We start from the raw sequence: 23,382 nt of genomic DNA, 5'->3' as shown, positions 1-23,382 counted from the left end.
AAGTCCATGGGGCCGGACGAGTTGCATCCAAGAGTGCTAAAGGAATTGGCGGCTGTGATTCCAGAGCCATTGACCATTATCTTTGAAAACTCGTGGCGAACGGGGGAAGTCCCAGATGACTGGAAAAAGGCTAATGTACTGCCAATCTTTAAAAAAGGGAAGAAGGAGGATCCTGGGAACTCCAGGCCAGTCAGCCTCACCTCAGTCCCCGGAAAAATCATGGAGCAGGTCCTCAAAGAATCAATCCTTAAGCACTTACATGAGAGGAAAGTGATCAGGAACAGTCAGCATGGATTCACCGAGGGAAGGTCATGCCTGACTAATCTAATCGCCTTCTATGATGAGATTACTGGTTCTGTGGATGAAGGGAAAGCAGTGGATGTATTGTTTCTTGACTTTAGCAAAGCTTTTGACACGGTCTCCCACAGTATTCTTGTCAGCAAGTTAAAGAAGTATGGGCTGGATGAATGCACTATAAGGTGGGTAGAAAGCTGGCTAGATTGTCGGGCTCAACGGATAGTGATGAATGGCTCCATGTCTAGTTGGCAGCCGGTGTCAAGTGGAGTGCCCCAGGGTTTGGTCCTGGGGCCGGTTTTGTTCAATATCTTCATAAATGATCTGGAGGATGGTGTGGATTGCACTCTCAGCAAATTTGCGGATGATACTAAACTAGGAAGAGTGGTAGATACGCTGGAGGGCAGGGATAGGATACAGAGGGACCTAGACAAATTGGAGGATTGGACCAAAAGAAATCTGATGAGGTTCAATAAGGATAAGTGCAGAGTCCTGCACTTAGGACGGAAGAACCCAATGCACAGCTACAGACTAGGGACCGAATGGCTAGGCAGCAGTTCTGCGGAAAAGGACCTAGGGGTGACAGTGGACGAGAAGCTGGATATGAGTCAGCAGTGTGCCCTCGTTGCCAAGAAGGCCAATGGCATTTTGGGATGCATAAGTAGGGGCATAGCGAGCAGATCGAGGGACGTGATCGTTCCCCTCTATTCGACATTGGTGAGGCCTCATCTGGAGTACTGTGTCCAGTTTTGGGCCCCACACTACAAGAAGGATGTGGATAAATTGGAGAGAGTCCAGCGAAGGGCAACAAAAATTATTAGGGGTCTGGAACACATGACTTATGAGGAGAGGCTGAGGGAACTGGGCTTGTTTAGTCTGCAGAAGAGAAGAATGAGGGGGGATTTGATAGCTGCTTTCAACTACCTGAGAGGTGGTTCCAGAGAGGATGGTTCTAGACTATTTTCAGTGGTAGAAGAGGACAGGACAAGGAGTAATGGTCTCAAGTTGCAGTGGGGGAGGTTTAGGTTGGATATTAGGAAAAACTGTTTCACTAGGAGTGTGGTGAAACACTGGAATGCATTACCTAGGGAGGTGGTAGAATCTCCTTCCTTAGAAGTTTTTAAGGTCAGGCTTAACAAAGCCCTGGCTGGGATGATTTAATTGGGGATTGGTCCTGCTTTGAGCAGGGGGTTGGACTAGATGACCTCCTGAGGTCCCTTCCAACCCTGATATTCTATGATATTCTATGATCGACTGGGAGAGTCTCCAGGATCGACCAGTCAGTCATGATCTACAGGTTGGTGACCACTGTTCTAGGCTCAGTCTCAAAATTGGCACTACTCTCTGGAGAGGCCCCTACAGAACAGGGTGGAAGTACAGAGAGATGGAGCAATGTGTGGGGAAAATTCAGTGGCTTTACTTAAATTGTGGATGAGAACTTCGTTTTTCAGTGCTTCCATGTAGTCTGGTGCCTTCTGTTAATGTGTACTTCAAGCTACTACCCTAAATTAGTACCGTGTAAAACAGTCACAGCAAAAACATCCAAACTTCGGGTGTTTGAACATTATTTCAAATTCATGAAAATCCTATGAAATGCCATGGTATTTATCTCATGGGAAATGACTGTGTAGCTCAAACATTAATATTCTAGTTTTTGTATCTATTGTATTTTTATATCTACAATATTCGTTTTAGATGTTTATTTTTGTCTAATTTTGTGCCTTTTCACTTCCTAGAAAAATTAGATCCTGTCGTTTTATTTGACAGTATCATTTAGATCTGAAATAGGCTGTTTCATCACCACATGACAGTAATGAAGTTCATCTCAGTGCAATAGTCACTCAACTTCTAGCCATTATACTTAGAGCATACCAAGATTAGTACACAGCACAAAGAATTATTTCTGTACCCTTCCCATACTGGTGAAAGGAATTACAACATGCAAAGTTAAAAAAAATCCCTTTCTTGTAAAATTTTCATAGGTGCTAAATTATTTTAAAAAATAGAATTGGTGTGATTTTATTGATAGCTTTCTGTTTAAACCAAAACCCAGAACCCCTATCTGTCGTACATCATGGAATGATATTAAGAAGTAATGGCAGCTAGAGCTATGATAAACTTTTAAAAAGAGAGGATAAGGAAAAATATATTATGGCATAAATAATATATGGATACATTATGGTTTTTTTGTTAGTTTGTTTTTTGTTTCTTCCCCCCTCCCCACATCTTTAATGTTTAGATATGTGCTTATTTTTTCATTTATTACATTACAATAAGACCACTTATCTAAAGCTCTGGCACCCTTCACAATCTTTTAAAATATGTCAATAAATAAACTGATCATTTCGCTAAGGTCAAATAACTTGGCAACAACATAACATTCAATTAACCCCCGCCCCCTTACACACACATACCCCTTATCAAAATTATATACCACTGCTAACCAGACCTACCTGTCTCCTTTTGGGCGAGGGAGAAAAGATGGTCCTTGCAGCATTAGGATTTGGGGCACTGTAGTAGGTCAGTTTCTCTTGGAAGAGAAATTGAAGACAAAATGTACACAAGTGCTGGTTACCTTGAAAAGAGGTGGTCAAAACTGCACAAAACAATTCCACTTTCAGAAACTCAAACTAAGACACCATCAAGTTCTTAAATTCAGCCCTGTTCATATTGGGCTCTGTCTTCCTTGTTTCCTTGCTCTCAGGCATATCTGGTCTTCTCTGCGAATTTTGCTTAGCAAACCCTTTAATCCAATGTCATTAAGCTCTGGATGCAAGGTGCTCATGTTCTCAAAACTAGCCTGGACTTGTTCAGACAGGCTTGGCTGCTAATCTTCCTTGTTCAGCTGCTCTTGAACATCAAGGAACTTCACACAGGTTTGACTATATCCATTGGCATCTGCTAGTCTCCATCATAACTAAAGAGAATGCTTAATCCATACTCTCCCCCCACCAACATATGCACTGCAAACTACAGTAGGCCGCTGCAAAAATATATTTATACATTTTAAGATATGTTGCCCAAGTCGTCCCATTCTCTTATAGCGAAGAAAAACAAATGAGCCCATGCACTCCTTAGTTGGCCCGCGGGGAACTGAGATTCATTTATTGTAGACAGAAAATTAGGAAGAAGACCATTCTAAAGTTTTTTTTTTTTTTTTTGCTACTGAGTACAAATCCATATGGATTATAAATAAAAGTGGATAGAGTAGAAATATTGTATTTGTGTTGTAGAAATATTGTATTTTTTTGAAGAGTGCCAAGAGAAGCAACAGCTGTGTGCTGTTAAATAGCACAAAATGCATTTATTCATGGATTCATCTTGATAAGATTTCTTAAATTTGTTCACATGTAATTTAATTGTGTACTTCTTATCCTCCTTACTAATAAGTCTGTTCATTTAGATTGCTGATCCGTCATATTAGAAAAATCTGTTTTTAATCAGTATTACAGTTTAATTATGAATTATTAAGAGGAAACCTCTTAGCTTGATTGCTGCAAAGAATATCTGACTCAGAACCAGAGCACTGTGTAGGTTGGAGCTGATCTGGAAAAGGAAATATTTTTCTTAAACATGAGAAAGACCTACTATTAGATTCTTCTGTGTTGCTGTGGGAATGAAAATGTCTCTCTTTAAACATTTTAAAAGGTCAGCTATACCTCCACACTATGAACTAATTATATAACCTTGTGTTGGCATGGATATTTTGTGACACAGCCTTGCAGATAAATTATTATTTTCAGTTATAAAAGAGAATTAATTTATTCTCACCGCCACCCCTCACCTCACTCTCTACTAAAAATCATTGAAAACTCAATTTACGATGAAAAATACTGTCATTTTTGGTATATAAATCTGTATGTTTTCTTAACAAATATGTGGTGTACAATATCTTAAGATTTTTTTTCATGGTAACACAGGGTTTCCTAAATAGCATGTGTTAAACAGAAATAGATGTGAAGATTGTTTTTCTCTGCTATTTATTCCCATGAAACCTGGTGGGGCTGATATTAATAGTGTAGCTCAGTGATACTCAGACTCAGGCTCGCAAGTGGCTCTTTAATGTGTCTCCTGCAGCTCTTTGCAGCACGTGATATTAAAACACTGTGATTTAATTATTAACCAATCAGGACGCTTTTAATATGTTATTGACCAATTGTAGTTGATAAAATTATAATACTTGGTCAGTCATTTTGCTGTGAGAATTATATATATATATAAAAACTACATATTTCCCATCTTACTGTTTAAATATGAATATGTAGTACTATAGTAAATGAAACAGTGAATTCACACAACTGTGGCTCTTTTGGGTAATGTGGATTGCTAATTTGGCCCCTGAACCACTGAGGTCTGAGTATCACTGGTCTAGCTTTTGAGTCAAATTTAAAGTACAGTATGTATGAGGGGTTTTTAAACATAAAATAAAGGGGTATTTGTTCAACCTGATAAATTTAGCTGTACCTTATAATTGCTTGGCAGAATTATTCATACATTCATTTTAAATGACTATGCGCAACACAGAGTGAAAATGAAATCATATATAGTACCAAAAATCACCATGTTCTGCTTTACTTGCTATTAGTGTTCCATAAAAATCTCATATTCCTCTTAGAAGCCTACTTCTAAGTATATGTAGAGTCCCCCTTGCTCTACTTCCTTTTATGAGAGAAGACCAGAAAATTCATCATCATCTAATTGTATTCTTTAGATTCCATTCCTGGCAGAAGGTATCCGAATTCATGGAGAGAAAGTAACTGAAGCGCTAAGGCCATTTCATGAGAGAATGGAGGCCTGTTTTAAGCAGCTTAAAGAAAAAGTGGAAAAGCAATACGGTATCAGAACAATTGTAAGTTGTCTCCAAACCTGACATTTAAAAAAGTATCTGTCTTTGGAATTGCTGTAATTCACATTTCAGTCATTAAATGAATATATAGAAAAAACAGTTTTAATAGAGTGTGATTAAGAATCTTAAGGGATATATGGTTTTCATTTTGTTTTGGTGGTGTGGTGCTGGTGTATTTAAACTCATTTTTAGACAGAGGTTTATTTCTCTTAACGTCCCTAAAATTGTCCACGTCGGTAGTCGCATGAAAGTGTAGTGACTTGCCTTGTGTTGCACATCAAATGAGTATCTCTTTTAAGATTAGAATATAATATCTTTCTGGTTTCTAGGTTTTTGTCCTGTACTATATGCCCATCCAGAAGGTTGTCTTCTGAAGCATAGTTATATATCAGTGGCTTCAACAGGTACCTTTGTCTGTAACTATGCTAGATGAATAGGTCTACTTGGTTAATTTACCTCTGGACTAGCAACTGTAGCTTAGAGCATTGGGACCAGCTAAAGACTTCACTTAAATTGTCAGTGCTTAGGAGAAGTGGACAAATGTCCCAAAAAACATTCAAAAACCCTTATCAACATGACTCCTCAGCGTAAAAGACTTACCCTAAAATACCTGGATCTGTCCATTGGAAATCAACATAGTCCTTCAAAGTGTTCAGGTTTTAAGGATCTTTTACACAGGTTACAATCTCTAGGAGTTTCTGATATCTTTGAAGCATTTGTTCTTTGAAGTCAGAGGTTCATATCAAGGAATATCACAGAGTGTCACTTCCAAAGCTAGTTCTAAGGCTTTTTAAAATGTTTTTTCAATAAGTCAGGGCCCTGTATCTGCAGATTCTCAGCAATGACTTGTTGCTATTAAGTACACTGCATCCTTGACCTTACTTGTAAATCTCAGGCTACAAGGAGGAGGGATAGCTCAGTGGTTTGAGTATTGGCCTGCTAACCCCAAGCTTGTGAGTTCAATCCTTGAGGGGGCCATTTAGGGATCTGGGGCAAAAATTGGGGATTGGTCCTGCTTTGAGCAGGGGGTTGGACTAGATGACCTCCTGAGGTCCCTTCCAATCCTGATATTCTATGATTCTACTGTGACTCCAAACTGTATTTCAGGAGAGCGGGGGGGGGGATGTAGATTGTTCGCAGTGGATGGTCCTCAGTACTGTAGTTTGCATTCTCCCAACATGAGCAAATCATTTTTGGCCACCCTTCTGTCTCAGCTTCAAGATGCAGCCAGAAATTTTGAAAGTCCTCTTACACTTTGAACCTTGTTGATTAAAGGGGGTTAGTTAGTAGAGAGGTTTTGTTTTTGTTTAAGACTGAGTGTTGCTGCTTAGTGCAGAGTGTGTTTCAAGTGCTGACTCTTGCAGCCTGCACGTAGGTTCTTAATCGAGAATGTATTTTGAAAGCCGTAAGTGCACTTGGAGATTATGCAAAGCGGGCACATGTTTTATAAATAAATTTTAAAAATTCAGTAACATACAAGTAAAGAGTTAGAGTTAACCTTAGGACTGACTGTGCTGGGATTTGTGTTCTGAAAGTATGTTGAAGGCTTCTGTTCCAACTCTTATGCCTTGTATATGAGTAGCATTGACAGACTCAGAATCAAAACCTCCGTCAATGTTATAAATATTCTTTAACCTTGTTGTAGGTCTTGGTTAGATTTGTAATGAAAAAGGAAGACTTATATGAAACTTACATCCACTGTACACTCTTTTCCCCTTGTTATGGTTTAAAAAGACAAACAAAATAAATACATGAATGTGTTCAGTATTTATCAGAAATATAAGTGAATCTATACCAGTGAGTGAATAAACTCAGATTTTGTCTACTTCTTTATGTTGACATGCATTGTTCATCTTGGTCCCAAATGGCTAACTAGATTTCAAGCTGTAGTAACCACACAAATAGCTCATGAAAAAAGAAATTAAGGGAGAATCTACTCAACAATTTGATAAGATGTGACCTTGTAGCGAAATATGATTTGTCTTCAAGAAAGCAAATATCAGAAATTGCTTAAGAAAGTAAATATTTTCCCAGAAATTGTAAAGAATAATTTCAAGCAAGAGAAAATGTACACTAATAATTGAAACTTTCAGAAACTCCCCCACAAGAAACCATTAATATATTTGTAAGATTGCGCAAATGCATTTTCTATCAACAAGACCAAATAAGGAAAATCGCCAGTTGAAGAAACATTAACTACTACATTATTCTGCAGGCAGCCCAGCTTGCCAGTGTATGCTTCTGGTTCCCAAGCTGCCTGGCTGCAATCTGTACTCCAACTCTGGCTTTCTGCCTAGTTCTGTGGCATACTGTAGGGAGCATGAATGGTAATCCAGCTAACTCCCCATTAGAAGGAAAGCTGATGAGTAAGACACAGTAGCAGGCAGATCCCAGCAGGGCAAGGAGACAAAACAAAATATTGAATGCATGGCTGCAGCAGAATGATTAATTCCATGGTGAAATGTTGATGTCTGTGGAGCTTGGAAAAAGCCAGATTCCACAGTCACCCCACTTGGGATGATTGGGGACAGTTCATGCCCTTAGAGTTATTATATCAGGTAGTCTGCATACTTAGAAGTCACTGCAGTGGTTTACATTCGGTTCATGTTTTGAAGGTTATCTCTGCAACCATAAAGGCTAGAGCCATAATTATTTAAAAATGGAAATTCTGAATTTGGAGCATTATTCTGCAGTATTGGGTGAATTTCACAGCTGCAGAATAAACAGGACTCCCTCTATTCCATTTTTGAACTTTGTATGGACCTGTAAAGAGGATTAATCAGACAGGAGCTCCCAACAGGTCTGAGATTTTGGGTAGCCCTTACCAGAGGCAGCACAAGATGTGGTTCATTAATCCCACCCCACCGCACAGTGCACACCCATGAAAGAGCTAGCCACAGCCTAGTCCTTAGTGAATAACGATTGAAACACTAATAGGAAAATTTTGCAAAGAAGTCTGTTAAAGGCTAATTCTAGGGTGATTCCACCACTAGAAAGCGCAGCTTGACATTATGTCCCTTGTATGAAAAAGGCAAACTGTAATTCATGGAATGTGTAACCTAAACATATTATATCCAAGATTCAGTGCACCAAATTCTGATCGTAGTTACGATGGATTTACAGCACTGTATGTCCAGTGATGGTGCTACTCCAGATTGACACTTGTGGAATTGGGATCAGGATCTGGCCCTGAATTTCTTTTATTACTGGGGATCACACAGGTGTTTAGATCGTGTATTTTAAACACACTAAGTCAGAATTTTTGCTGTGCCAGATTTCCACTGGGCATAGTAGAGTGGGACAACAGGGATCTGGTCATAGCTCTCGGATTCTTTGATCAGTGCCAGTGTAGCTTAGCACATCCTGGGCTAGGTGCCAACAGTCCCCAAGAGAACAAATGCCAGCTGAAGATAGCAAGAACACAGCACACGCTAGCCACACCAACTCTCTGTCCTGACTAAACATCCTACTCTGGGAGTCTGTGGGATGAGTGGCATGAGAGCCTGTGCACCAGGGGAATCCCCAGAAGCACAAGGGGAGCAGAATGGGCCGATGAATTTGACTATGACAGCCCTGACTTCAGAAACTCATTTTCAGATCCTTCTATAGTGGTGATATTTTTAAGGTAATGACATATTTAGAGGAGAGAGAAATCCTATCTGAAGCTTACCAGCCTTGATAGTATCCTTGTAAATGTTGTTCCCTTTATGGTCCTTAAATCCCTGCTTGATATGTTTGATGCACTGTGCCTCTAAATAGTAATTTATTCCCAAGGAGAAACGAGATATTGACATTAATTATACTTATGTGTCACTTGCTTCAGTCATACACATTAACATTGTCAAAGAGATGACTGGAAAGTCAGACCCAGTTGGTGGTATCTTGCCAGTGTCACTCTGATCCACTACTAAGAATTGATGGAATTTTATCACTTCTGTCTTTCTTGTACAATGCCAGCTTAGCAGTAGTTGACAGTGTGGAAAAGCTACCTGTGACTAAACAGCAGGAGATTCTTATTTTTGTCTGAAAGTTCAATTATTTTATGCATATATCAGTTATTAATGACTAGCAAAGCTTGTATAAATATTCAGAACTATAAAAGAACATCTGCATAAAAAACGACATTTAAATATTTTCTTCTCAACCTAGATGTCACTCCGTGAAAGTGGCTCTGTTAACAGCAATACCATATTTGTGGTTTTTAAAAAACTTTGGTTCATTATTGCTGTTACTCAGTGCTAGAATACACTAGGGTACCAGTAGCATGCCACATGCACCACAACTTGGAGGAAACTGTAGGTGCTTCAACATCTAGGCGTTGTCGGTGCTGGTAGCCCTGGTGAGTCCCAGTAACCATTCAGACACATGGCTAAGGGAAAGGTTATTTTTTGTGGAACTGACAGGAAAGGGAAAGATTGCAAATACCCTAGGTACAGAGGCTTAATAGTTATAGTAAAAAGTGTATTAAGTGTAATAATGGTAAATGTTTCAGTCCCTAGGGGGCAGTCCAATTGAGAATTGGGGCTCTTTAGGCCTACTCGTGCCTCTCCAGTCCAATCTCTGCTCAATGCAAATAGGACCTTGCAGGTCTCCAAGCCAGGCTCAGTTAGAGTCTATCATTGGGGCCCCTCTGCAATGGCTTCCTGCCTAGCCACTGCTGCTCCCCCATAAATCCCACACAAGCCTGCACCCAGGTGTAATGTCTGGCAGTCACAGCCTGTTCCACAGATGGCTCTCCATATTGTTCCTGTTTTCAACTTCTCTCCGACTTCCTGTTTCCAGGTGGCCACTGCTTCAGTTGACCTCAGCTCCTGGCTTCCTTGCAGCCACTGCTTCCAACCACAGCCCAGCCACTTCCTGGTTCTCAGGGCCTTTCCCCTTACCTGGCCAGAAGAGTGGGAAGTGCAAGGGGTGAGGAGGAGCTGTTGGGCGTTGTAGTCCCCTGCCTTGCAGAGTTTAAAACATACCTGTGTTTAAAATTAAGCATATGCTTAAGTTCTTTCCTGAATCAGGGCCCTGTTTGCATTTTTTCTTAAATATATCTAGTAACAGTATCTGTGTGATTATAAATTTCTTGTAACTGAAATAGCATAAAATTCTAGGTGGAAAAAAAGCATTTAACCATTCAGCATTACATGATAATGACTCACAAATTTCAGGTTGTGTTCTAAAAAGAATAAGATCATATTTTTCTTTGTTGTAGCCCTCAAGTTTGGATGATAGACGAGGCAGTCGGCCAAGGTCTATGGTTCGATCATTCACAATGCCTTCATCTTCAAGACCTTTATCTGTTGCATCAGTATCATCTGTCTCGTCAGATAGTACCCCTTCCAGACCTGGCTCTGATGGGTAAGTAAGGTATAACAATTAAGAGCTTGTAATTGTGGAGAAAGATTCAGCATGCAAATCCTTACTGGGTTGTGAGAAGCTGTCAGCACCTAATTACACTTTAATTACAAACATATAGTATATTGCATGTGTTATCTTAATTCTTTGTTTTATAAAGTTACCAATATGAGCAAATAAAACTCAAGTACATTTATTTTGAGCAAATTGTTTCTATACTGAAAGCAGTTTCGGGTATGCATGTCGGGAGACCTGGGTCTTATTAGAAATTTGGCATTTTGGAAAATTCTTTCCCTCCCTCCTCAGCAGTGATACTTCCATCTCTCTAAAACGGACTACCACTGAGAAGAAAAGCATTGTTTTTTTAACAAATATGATCATTTCTTAAAGAATCTTGTTTTTCTCAATGCTGATTTCAAGATACACTATTTGACTTTAATTGGGGCTGTCGATTAATTGCAGTTTAAATTGCACTGTTAAACAATAGAATACCAATTGAAATTTGTTAAATATTTTTGATGTTTTTCAACATTTTCAAATATATTGATTTCAGTTACAACACAGAATACAAAGTGTACCATCACTTTGTTATTTTATTACAAATATTTGCACTATAAATATGATAAAAATAGTATTTTTCAATTCACCTCATACAAGTACTGTGGTGCAGTCTCTTTATCGTGAAAGCACAACTTAAAAATGTAACTACGCTCAAAAATAAAACAATGTAAAACTTTAGAGCCTACAAGTCCACTCAGTCCTACTTCTTGTGGAGCCAATCACTAAGAGAAACAAGTTTGTTTACATTTATGGGAGATAATGCTGCCCACTTGTTATTTACAATGTCACCTGAAAGTGAGAACAGACATTCACATGGCACTTTTATAGCCAGCATTGCAAGGTATTTAAATGCCAGATGTCCTAAACATTCATATGCCCCTTCATGCTTTGTCTACCAGGTGCAGATTGGGGTAAGGCAGGGTTTAGCTGCCAAAAAGTGAAGCTTTGTGGTAGGATTGCTCTTCATCACCAGAAAATGACTTAAAAGAAAACTATATCTATAGAAGGCTAGGGGGAAAACTGGCTGTGTGCTGCCACCATAAAAGTGTCATTCTCTTTGTTTCTCACTCCTCACATTACTCTTTCCATATCTGCATATTTGGCTCTTCTCTCCTCATTTAAGCCTGTTACATTTTTGCCTCTTTCAGCTTTTTCCATTCTGCACCTCTACCCCAGCTCTGCCATTGTACATACCATTTGGCAGGCTGCATGTTTGTGGCGGGGGGCACACATGTTGAGGACAGTTTGTCTGGGATTATTCCACTGGAATCCGTTTTCCTTTGTTCTCCTTCTCCACTCCGTTTCCTTTTTAATCCTGCTTCATAGAGGTTGTGCAATTCAGAAGAAAGCTCTATAATGCAAGTCATCTTCCTTATGTAAGCTTTTTACATGTGGAACTATTACAAAGAATTACAGGTACAATTTTCTTTTATAGCCATGTAGGTTGGTCCCTCCCCTTCCCCTGAAGTCAGCTGTGCGTGCGAACTCAGTTGAGCCTGAACAGAAAAGTGAAACTAACAAGGCTCATTTTGCAGCTCAGCTGACACAGTGAACCGAGCAGCAAGGCAGTTTAATAAATATCACGACAACCTACTGGATACACTTCATCACCAGAAAAAAAAAACACTTAGTTTTGAAGCTCACTGTGAAATAGGGCCTGATCCAAGGCTCATTGAAATTAATGGGAGTTTTTCAATTTATTTTAATGGACTCTGACTCAGGCTCATAGTGCCTTGGAAATTTGAACATACCTATAGTTTAATATGCACAAAGACCTTTGTCTGACTTTTGCCAGGCTGTACATCTGTCATGTTCTGGGTTGCAATTCAGACCAGTGAGAGGTTGTGTCACCACTTGTCCTGTAATCCTGAGTGCCTTAAATGCTGTAGCTCCTTGTCTGGATGCTCCCAGTAAGCATACAAGAATGCACTGAGTGTCTGTGTGCTGTGCAACCCTCGTTCATCACTCTGACCCCAGCAGCCTGCCTACAACACAACAGCCCCATCCTGGTCTTAACCAGCCTTGGTTACTAATTGCAGGGTGACCCCAACATGCCCTCTGTCCCTAATTTCCCCAAAACCATCTGTCCTGAACTGTCCAGCCCTCTCCTAGAACACTGAGATTTAATAATGTCTGTTGCTCCTTTAAAGAGACAAAATCACAGCAACTTGTTGCCTTAACTGAACTTAACATTCACTTCAATACAAGCATAACACTGGGTTGGTTTAGATTAAAAGTAAAACAAGTTTATTAACAAAGAGAGGTTTTAAGTGAGTTCAAGTACAAGGGATAAAGACAAAATGGTTACAAGCAAATAAAAGAAAATATGCTGTCTAGTGGCTAAGACTTAACTAAATAAGCTACAGCCTTGGTTGGTACAAGGTAGATTTCTTACCGATCTTTCTTCTTTCCATGATGGACTTTGTTAGGACCTTGGGCTTGTGCATTTTAGGAACATAATTCTAGCACATACCCTTAACTTTTTGTACACACCCTGTACATATGTCATGCAAGACTATTAATGATCAGTGATGAGTTAGTTTTCAGTGATATCTTACATGACCCCTTTTAGTTACAGATTGACAAGAGTGTGTTAAGTTTAATGAGTATGTCAGGCCTGATGAGAGCTGCTGATACAGAATAGTGAACCGCAAATGGGTCTTTGTGTCACAACCTCACATTTAATCAAAATATCTGTAAGGGTGGTGTGGTGGGTGAAGTTATGTGAACACCTTTCAGAGTTTAACTGCAAACGCCTTATGTATTTCTGTCTTCATTTTGGTGCCATTTCCTTACTACATTCAGCTGCTAAATGGTCATATGGGTAAACTGGGAGGTCTAGAAAGGTCTTAATTTGTTTAATTGCACAGTTAATACAGGTTTTTACTTGTAATAAAAGGGAAATAGGGGTTTTTTTGGGGAGAAGTTGCTTATTACACTCCTAAAAGGGTATTCAGTATAGGCGCCCTGCTGACTTCAAGTAAACCTAGAGCTAGCTGTTACACTCCTCCATGGGGAGAACAAGTGAATATGATTTTGCTGGGTCTGCAATCTCATGAAAAATTACTTGAGGTTAAGTAGTAAAACTCACATAACTTCTCCAAACAGAGACTGGGGAATATTCTGTCACCACCTACACCAATGCAATTTAATCAAAGTCATAAAGGTGGCACAGATGTTAATGCCTAATTCCCATTAAAATCAATTGAAAGATTCCTATGGACTTCAATGGGAGTTGGATCTTTATTTGTGTGAGAAGTCCAGCTAGGCCCATTAATCCACCAATGAACTGAGCCCCAGAAGTTTGGCCTTTCAGGAGACATGCTACTACAAACAGTTCTACCCATGGCTTGGAGATCAAAACGTTTGAAGATTCTTTGACTTGGGAAAAAATGGGTCTCTTCAGAAGTCACTATTTTAGAAAAATGCTTTTAATTGGAACAGTATTTTGGACATTTAATACAGCACCGATCGGAAACAAAATCAATATGTAGTTATAAAAACATGCTTGAAAGGACACTTTTTTCTTTCAAACAGTAGTGACACCTAAAATTGCCTGATGTCTAAGAAGGTGAAAGTGTATGGTTTCCTGTAAGGTCCACACCAAACTTTGTTATTTTGGGCTCTTAAATTGTTTATAGGTATCGATATTGATACATGTAAATGTTGGTACTCACCAATAATTATACATGTGTGTATTTTAAGCTGAATGTGAATAGGAAGTACCAGGTAATGGTAGGAAGCATGGATATGGTGAGAGGAGCATATTAAGGACCAGGACCATGGGAATGTGGAACAGGGCGGGGGGGCATGGAGCAAGTATGGTGACAGTCTGGTCTGTTCATTGACGGCATTGAGTGGAACAGGGCTCTGCAGAGGGATGTGGGAGTGGATGATACCTCTATGTGGGGGGCCATTAAGTGAAATCGAGGTGGTGGGCATGAAATATAATAGGGCTTTTCATTGTTTGAGAGGTGGAGGGGGCATATCAGTGTTGATAGCTAACCATGCTTATTAAAGCCCTTGAAAATTCAACTAAACAAAAAACTTTAACTTAGAGGTAAGGTTGTTGAAGTGCAAAGCCCATCCGTTCATTCTCTTTAAAAAAAAAATAAATAAAATAAAATAAATAAATAATAATTAAGGAAATCACCAGTTAAGCTAACATTCATATTCACACCAATCTCAATCACACCCAAACATCATAACACCAAAATGCACCCACAATCCATAGGTACAATATCAAACTTACTTGTGATTCTAATGTACAACCAGGCACAATACAAACATCATCTAAGTTCTCAAAATGATACTCAAATGCAAAACCTTATCTCTGACTGCATGCTTCCTCTTGGACAAATAACACATTCTATAGACTTAAAATTGTATGTATATCTATCAATAAAGTATCTGAATATGACTGAGGTTCGAGCAAAGTTTTCCATGTGAGTGATTTCAGGGAATTAGATACGATTTTGTCAGTAGTTAAGGAATTATATATTAATTTGATATATAAGGTTTGATTGCATCCTGAAAGAAAAATAAGAAAGACATTCAGAATTGTACTTTAAGGCACTAGAAGTAACATTTTTTTATTAAATATTTAATGTTTCCCATTGGAAAGTGAGATTCCCAAAGAATGCTTTAATGTACAAACACTAACCAGTGCTTGTTTTGCAGAAGTATTTTTCTTTAAGAATCATCTACATTGTAAACTGTTCTCCATTTTAATCATAAATAGAGTTGTAGAGAAATAGGTTACATTAGAGTATACAATGCTGGATTAACATTAGTGGAGAAAGTTTTTGACTAAACAAATTAGACAATGGAAGACCTAAAGAAATTAGTAGAGCTGGCCAGGACATGGAAATCCCTTCCCATGGAAAATTTTGTGTTTTTGAAAAAAAAAATTGTCCTGAATTAATTGACTGTTAAGTCAAAAGCATGACATTTCTCATGGGAAGGGATTTCCAGAAAAATTCCATTTTGGGAGCCCAAAACAGAACTTTTCCGCTTGCTGGCTGCCTCAGTACAGCTCCCAGCAGAAGTGGTGCCCTGATTCTAGAAATGGCCTCTGATTTCTGTTACGGTATTATTAATAATGTGCTCAGTAGAGAAGCAGTTAAATCACTCCCTAAATGGTAGTAATCACTCCTGGGTTAGAACACAAAGACCAGGAGACCTATGTTCTATTCAAGCTCTGACATTAGCCTGCTTTGTAACCTCGGGGAAGTCATTTCACCCTTTTGTGAGTCAGTTCCTGATCATAAGGTTAATTAGTAAGGGCCCTGTAACGGGGTGCACTCACCTCTCATGAGTGCCTCCTTGGCCGAGTGTGTGTGCCTGAACCTCTCAGTTTGTCCCTGCTCCGGGACTCCTTCCCTGGAGGTAATAAGTTTGCCCTTTCAGGGCCTTTCTGGCCCCAGCTCTTCAGCTAGGCCACTAAAAGAGTTGAGTTCCCCCTTCTGGGGTGTCTCAATGTCCAGTCCACTTCCCCCAGTGACTAATGGGAGGCTCAAGGGGACCTGGGCCCACCCACTCCTCCAGGTCCCAGCCCAGGGATCCTGTAGATAGCAGCTGTCCCTTTATCTAAGTTGCGCTGCTCCCTGGGCCACTTCCCCGCAGCTCTGTACTTTCCCTGGGCCACTTCCCCGCAGCTCTGTATTGTCTTCACCCTTACCTCAGGGCCTTGTCTGGATGGAATCCCTGCAACCAGGTAAGGGCTCCTTCTCGCTCTTCCTGGCTTCTGGCAGCACTACCTTGTCTGAGGTCTTGCAGCTCCCTCAGCCAGCCACACACCATCTGCACTCCCCTACTCTAGCAAGGCACTGAACTCATTCTGGACCTGCAACTCTTCTTTTCTAGCCTGCTGGACCCTGATTGGCTGCTTCCCAAACAGCCACTGGAAGAAGCTTGGAGGCCCTCTCTACTGCCCTTTTCTGTGATAGGGTGTGGCAGGGCCACAGGCCTCCAGCAGGGGACCTCAGGGCCTAGTCCACCTCATCACAGACCCACTTCTTCAAGGTGCTGATATGAATGTCTTTTGTCAGATGTCTGATGAATAAACTTAAGTTCTAAGAGGGGCTGGTCAGAAAGTGGAATTTCAATTCTGTGGGAAATTCCAAAATTAAAAAAAAATTGTCCTCACATAGTACAAAAAGTGAAATTTCAAAATTTTCCAGAGAACAGGAATTCCAAAATTTCATTTAGAAAAAGCAACATTTCATTTCAACCTTTTCAAAATGTTTTCAATGCTCCAACGGCTTCCCAGAGCTGTGGGAACCCTCCAGATGGGGAGCTGGGCAGCCTCAGCCCTGGAAGTCCTGGCTCTGGGGCAGTCAAACTGGTAGTCTGGCTGGAAGCTGGTGCTGCCAAGGAGCTTGGAGTCTGGAATCCTGGAACTCCAAGCTGTCAAGGAGCGAGGAGCCTGGAAGCCCATGCTCCCCAGCAGACTGCCAGGCAGGAAACCAGATTTCCAGTAGCAGGTGGTGTCCATGTTTCCACTGGAATTTCATCTTAATCATCACATTCCCATTGAACATTTCGATTTTAGCAAATTGTTATTTTCCAGTGGAAAAATATTACATCTGAAGATTTCCAACCAGTTCTTCGTTTTTAAAATCATGTCAGTGTTTTACATAATTATTTAGCAACATTTTTGTAAGAAGTCTGATATGAGTTTGAATGGGTCAGCATATTGCAGAAGGTTCATTATAGTCTTAGTTTAGATTTAAAACATAGCTTTAAAAATTCGCTGCTGATAAAAGTTACAGATTAACAACGGAGGCAGTAGCTCTGATTTCAGGATTGCCAAAATGTACTTGAAAGAGGATTGTAAAAACAAAACAACAGAACCCAAAAATTAATTAACAAGACTCAGTAATTTTGGAACTAGGCTCTGAAGAAGATAAACGCCAAGGAGAGTCTGTTGTCATCGATGCAAATGAATGTTACTAGCATAAATTCCCTACGCGTTTTCTTCAATATAGACCTTCCAGTATAAAATACTGTATAAAATATTTGAATAGTGGGCACTAACTCATTTATAAATACATATTATCATATGTTAGTATTCTGAGTTTCGATTCTTTGGAAATACTGTAATTTAGTAAATATGAATAATCCTGCCTGTAATACTTACTGCATATTTCTTTGTGTCTATAAAAATGTAGACTGCAGGTGCCTTCTGCTAGCCAGGCACATGCCTGTACTCTTTTTTTGTGGCACCCTCCACCAGCAGTTTCTCTTTTCAGATGTTTTTTCAGTGACTCAGCCTATATGTGAAACAAATAGAAAATAAACCCCAACCAGGGTAACACAGTCCAACAAATGGTTGGCCCCTCCCCGAGGTCCTCAGTCCCATCTCTGGGCCTGTTTGAGCACTTTCCACCTTCTTGGGCTCCACACAAAACTTGTTGCCTCCTCAGCCCTTTGCCACTCAGCCTGTGTCTGGTGGAGGGATCCGGCCCTACCCACTACTCTGGGTCGTAACCCAGAGATCCTAAAACTAGTAGTCACCCGTTGCTTCCTTCGCTAGTGTCTATTCCTGCGTTCCTTGGGCTGCTTCCCACTCTGTCCCATCAGCTTCTTGGGTGCTTGGCCTGTTCCCTGTTTAAGCAGGGTCTCTCCCAAGGCTCCTTGCCTAGAGAGTCTGAAATAGTCTCTTCCCTGTTCTCTCAGGGTTCTTTCTCACAGGCCCTTTACCTCGTCAGCTTTTAACAGTCTTTGGCCCTTCTTGTCAAGTCTCTCTCTCCCTCTGTGCTTGGAGAGCTTCACAGTCCTATCCCTGCTTAGGCAGGGTTTCTCCTCATTCTCCATACCTGTGGAATCTTCCAGCCTTCCACTTCTTCTGGTCCCAGCCAACAACTGCTCTGTCCAGCTGCTGCTGCAGCTTCCTCAGCCAGCCAGCAACATTGCACTTCCTCCTTTGGCTCCAGCCAGCAACTGAGCTGTCCAGGCCCTGCAACTCCTTTTATATGAGCCTTCTAGGCTCTGATTGGCTGCCTCCCTTCAGCCTCTCTAGGCCACTTAGAGGACCCCACTCTATTGCCTTTTTTCTGTGGCGGGGTGTGGTAGGACTGCAGGGTCTTCCCGAGGGCCTCAAAGGGCCTGGTACACCCCATCACAGTCACCATGTTGAAATATATATGTATACTATATATGTTATGCAAATATAATCCTTGATTCTACACTGGAAACCTCTAGTACACAACCCTGAGCCTTTGAACCTCAGATAACTTCAGGGGATTTCTCAAGGTCAGTGGGAGGTCCGCACTAGTGGATCCCAGTGCAGGATCAGACCCTAGAGATGCAGGCATTATAGCTCAGTATATACTTTTCTTCCTTATGAAGAAAGCTTTCTCATAAAGAAGATTGACTTTGTATCACACAGTTTGTCTTTCTGCCATGTGATAATTTTAATTTGTTTTTATAAATTCTTTAGTATAATGTTTAACCTAGGTTGTGTTCTCTTCATCTTTCATAAGATCAAATACATATCAAAATAATTTTTAGTCTGAAATTTATCTTTTTTAAGCTAATTTTATAGAAAAATTTACCTTTTACGCTGCCCATTATACCTGAAAAATTAGCCCGAAAGGAGTCATAGTATGTTTAGGTCTTTAATTTGCTGGAAATTTAAGCCAATGGACTCAAAACAGAAAAATATCATTCAAATATTCCTTAGAGTTTTCCTTGGCGTATTTAAATAATAAAATTTAAAAACATGTTTAAATATTGAACTGTTTATTATTTTCTTTTAAAAGTTCATTAAAACCCTAAAGGCTTCTGCTGTACAGTTGGAGCAAAAAATAGTCAACTGTGAAGGGTAAAAATTTAATCTTTTCAAAGAGAGGTTATGATAGGGTACCAGCCTTGCATATATTCACACACTCAAAATACATGTATGTTTACCAAATGCCTGAGGTTTGTACTGTTCCAGTTATGAAAATTCATCTACTATTCAGAAATCAACCTTGCCCTTAGTTATTGGCAATAAATAACCGAACCTAAAGACTTTCACTGACTTGTCATCCTTTGATCTTTTTGATCGCATCAGAAGCTTGGAATTGCTCTCTTACCCTAACAGTACAGTGTATGCACAAACATCACGGTCTGTAAATATATGCATACACATACACATCTAATCACATATTATGCATTATGTTGTTATACATGCAGTTGGTAGCACGGTTTATAATTAAGGTTGCCTGACACTTCCCATTATAAACCCTGTTTTCAGTTGCTTATAACTTTGCCAATCTTTAACCCATGTGGGTTGAATTTTCCATGCCAGATGTCTGCCTCAGGTTGAATTTTCTTTGGAAGATTTCAGCTGAAACAGTTCAGATTCCTGAAAACAAAACTAGGAAAAAATACATTGTTATGCCCAGGTAAAAAAAATTCCAGGAACCTTTTCTTTGACAATCTCTAATGCATCCATGCTTTGGAGCAGGGACTAAAAATTTGGCAAGGAGGTGAGTCTTTTGCTGTGCCTGTGAAGATCCACCCATCCCAAGCCGGCCAAGCTATAAGCCTTTGAAAAATCGCATTTTGCACACATGTAGTAGACACTTGCTAGACTGCAGCTAAATTTCCCAATGATTCCATCTGTACTGGGCATGGTCTAGCCTTGGGCAGAGCAGGAATTTCCCTGCAATTGCAGCAGCTCTGAGCTATTGTGGGTTGTCCTGGGTCCAGGTTTGGGCACCTGAACTAAGAGCAGGCATTTTGGGTTCAAGGCAAGACAACAGGGAACCAGTTAGTTCAACCTCAAAACCGTTAAACTGGAAAATTTTCTACCAGCTCTAGTCACTATACGCCTTCCAACTTCTGCAACAAATGAAGCAGGGGGCCAGCAGACAATAGCCTCCTTCTCTGCATAACCATGGTTCATACTCAGAGCATGTCTGTCCTGAGTAATGAATGAGGCAGGAGTCCTGCAGAGAAAATAGTATGTGATTGTGTAATTAGAGTCTTTATCATAATGCATATGCACAAGATTTAAGGTTTAAGGTTGCCGAATTAAGGTTGCGGAGGCAACATCAGTTCTGGCATTTCCTAACTTTTCAGTGCTTGACTTTGCAACCTTAATAATAATCTTTTAATGTACTTTTTTGTGTACATGTATACACAGTATGCATATGTATATGATCCTGTAAAGTGTATGTACAAGTACTGCCTATATTCATGAAGTAGAACTTCATCAATTTGCATTATGATCATTTGTGAATTACTAAGATTTGCAGTGAATGAAGCAGGCTGTACATGTGCAGTGGATGATGGTGTGATCTATAAATGTGATGATATATAAACACACAGAGAGATGCTTATCAGTGTGTGTAACCATCTAACAGTAAATTTACCTCAGAACTGGGAGGTACACAGTACTGTTCATTAACAGTTCTGCATTAAATTTTAGCATGAAACAATTACAATTACCTTCTTTCCCCGTCATGATAATGAGCCTTACTTGGTTAACAAAAGATCTCTGGACTAAAATTATACTGTTGTTGGGAACTGGGGAAATTTAAAATTTGTTGTTTGACAGTAATATTTCATTGGTCTAAATAAACCAAATTTTCCTTCAGGTTTGTGCTTGAACCTCTTCTGCCAAAAAAGATGCATTCTAGGTCTCAAGATAAATTGGACAAGGATGACCTAGATAAGAAGGAAAAGAAGAAGGAAAAAAGGAACAGCAAACACCAGGAGATATTTGATAAAGAGTTGAAATCTACCGATATTTCTCTGCAACAGTCTGAAGCAGTGATCCTTTCAGAAACGGTAATGTTAACAAACAGAGTTTTATTTAATTGTGGGCTATAACTCTAACATTTTTTACAATACAGAAGGGTCATTTTGACAGTTCATTTTGTTTTTAGACTTAAAATAACTCTTAGAAAAAATTCCATACTCTTTAAAACATTCATTAGTGTACCAAAAGTAGATACTTTACTAAACAAAAAGAGCAGACTAATGGTATTTTGTATAGACTTTCTGTAAGATTTTTATATATGGCCTTTTGAAAAATACAATAGTTGATATAATTGAAGAAAATTCAATTGCACCATTCATAGCATGGATTCTTCTAGTAGCTGGTCATGTGAGATTCTGATGGTTCTTCTATGTGGTTTCTGTTATCTTCTGCAAGATATAGTTCGTGCAGTCATTTTGTGTATGGCAATTACATATTCTTTATTCCTGGGAGAATTCTGCACCAAAAAATTAAAAATTCTGTGTACCATATTTTAAAATTCTGCATATTTAATTTGTCAGAATAACACTACATATAATCACCCCAGTTTGAATTGTTTTGTTAATTTATTTCGAAGTACCTTTCAGAACTCTGTCTGTAACAATGCAGACACACAAAAAATTCCCCCAGGAGTAGAGAGTTAAAGAAACCCCTACGACAATCCAGTTCCTGTTTCTCTGCCCCATCTCTATCCAGAACCCAGCCGGGAGGCCAGACACCCACAACCCCTTTCCCAGAGCCCAACCATGGGGACCCCCCCCCACAGCCCAGACACCCACCTCTTATGCCCCCCAGCTGTGGAGGCCCCCCCAGCCCAGACATTCCCATAGCCCAGGGATACAGACAGAGAAACAGCCTGATGCTGGGTCCTGGGCTTGTGTGGAGTTTCCTGCACTCTGCCTCCTCCTTTCAGGGCATGCCGGGACCTGTAGCTGCCTGGAGCCCTCCAGCTCCATCCCCCTCCCACCAACAGTGTCTTCTGTTTGTGAGCTGGGCTCTGACAGGTCCAGCAGCCCCTAGTGGCAACCCCCATTCTGCATTGCACAGTGGCACAGAATTCCCCCAGAAGTAATTTTTGGAAAGCCATTTTTAACAAAAACATGTATACATTTTCATCAATTCACTGGTGGCAGTATGTAAAGATATTCATTATAGTGTATCTCTTAGTTGAACCCCACCCTTCTTTGCAAATATTCCAATTTACCAGGGCCACCCCACTGGTTTATTTAAATACTGAAGTTTTATTTTTAAATTGAAAATTAATCTGTTTTTTGCTAGAGTAGTCACCATAGCCGTGGAAGCTCAGGAGGGGCATCTATTTTGATGTTATTGGTTTAAAACTTTGTCCTCAAGAAATACATGTAATGGTCTCTTCTCTGTGTTAGTCTGTGTCATGACTACTAGAGCAAACTTCCCTGTTAGCAGGAGTTTTGTTGTGTGCGCCCTGAACAGACCTCAGCAAAAACTTAAATCAGAATCCTTGTGCTCTCCATGGGTGTGGCACAAAGACTATTGAAATTAGAGTTTTTCCATTGTCTTCAGTTGGTTTTGGGTCAAGCCCTAGGTTTGTTAAAAGGGAGATTCTCTCTACCAGATTAAGCAGGAGAAGTTTTCGTAGCCTCTTCTCAACCAGAAGACACATTTTGCATAAATTTCCAATGTGCCTCATCTGTTTGGCACAGTGCAGTCAACTGTGTGAATATTAGGGTCTTTTCATAGTCATATTTTGACTGAATCTAAGCACTGCATTTGACATATCTCAGATAGATCACTATTGCACTGACATATGTTATCTGTTGGAATCAGCAGCCTGTCTTGGCTGTTGCTATTGATTTCAATTTGGAATCCTTAGAGTGGATTTTTTCATTTTTAAACTAGTACATACCAAAGGTCCTTATCATCTAGTCATGGAGATGCTCAGTGATGAACATTGTATAATTATTAGATAAATAATAATTGTCAGTATATAACAGCGATTTACTTTATTTTACTTGCTGTTTTCTGGGTGACAACAACATGGGTTAAGTGACTGCTGCAAATTTTGGAATATCTTTTTTCATTCTTTATGCGTGATTATGCATGA

General features: G+C 39.9%; 1 protein-coding gene across 2 annotated transcripts in view; it reads left to right on the top strand.

Moving 5' to 3' along the window:
• The window catches only part of DOCK1 (dedicator of cytokinesis 1), a 552,328-nt gene that overhangs the window by 503,593 nt on the left and 25,353 nt on the right, over positions 1-23,382 (top strand). For both annotated transcript variants that reach the window (XM_084632948.1, XM_084632949.1), the window contains exons 47-49: positions 5,006-5,143; positions 10,344-10,489; positions 21,136-21,328. In XM_084632948.1, coding sequence (XP_084489074.1) covers positions 5,006-5,143; positions 10,344-10,489; positions 21,136-21,328 — 477 coding nt within the window. The remainder of the gene's footprint in view (positions 1-5,005; positions 5,144-10,343; positions 10,490-21,135; positions 21,329-23,382) is intronic.

Source organism: Lepidochelys olivacea (assembly GCF_965140295.1).
Source record: "Lepidochelys olivacea isolate rLepOli2 genome assembly, chromosome: 7".
NCBI classification, from domain to species: domain Eukaryota; kingdom Metazoa; phylum Chordata; order Testudines; family Cheloniidae; genus Lepidochelys; species Lepidochelys olivacea.
Note: the sequence above shows the minus strand (reverse complement) of the source record. Positions and strands in the feature narration are given on the sequence as shown.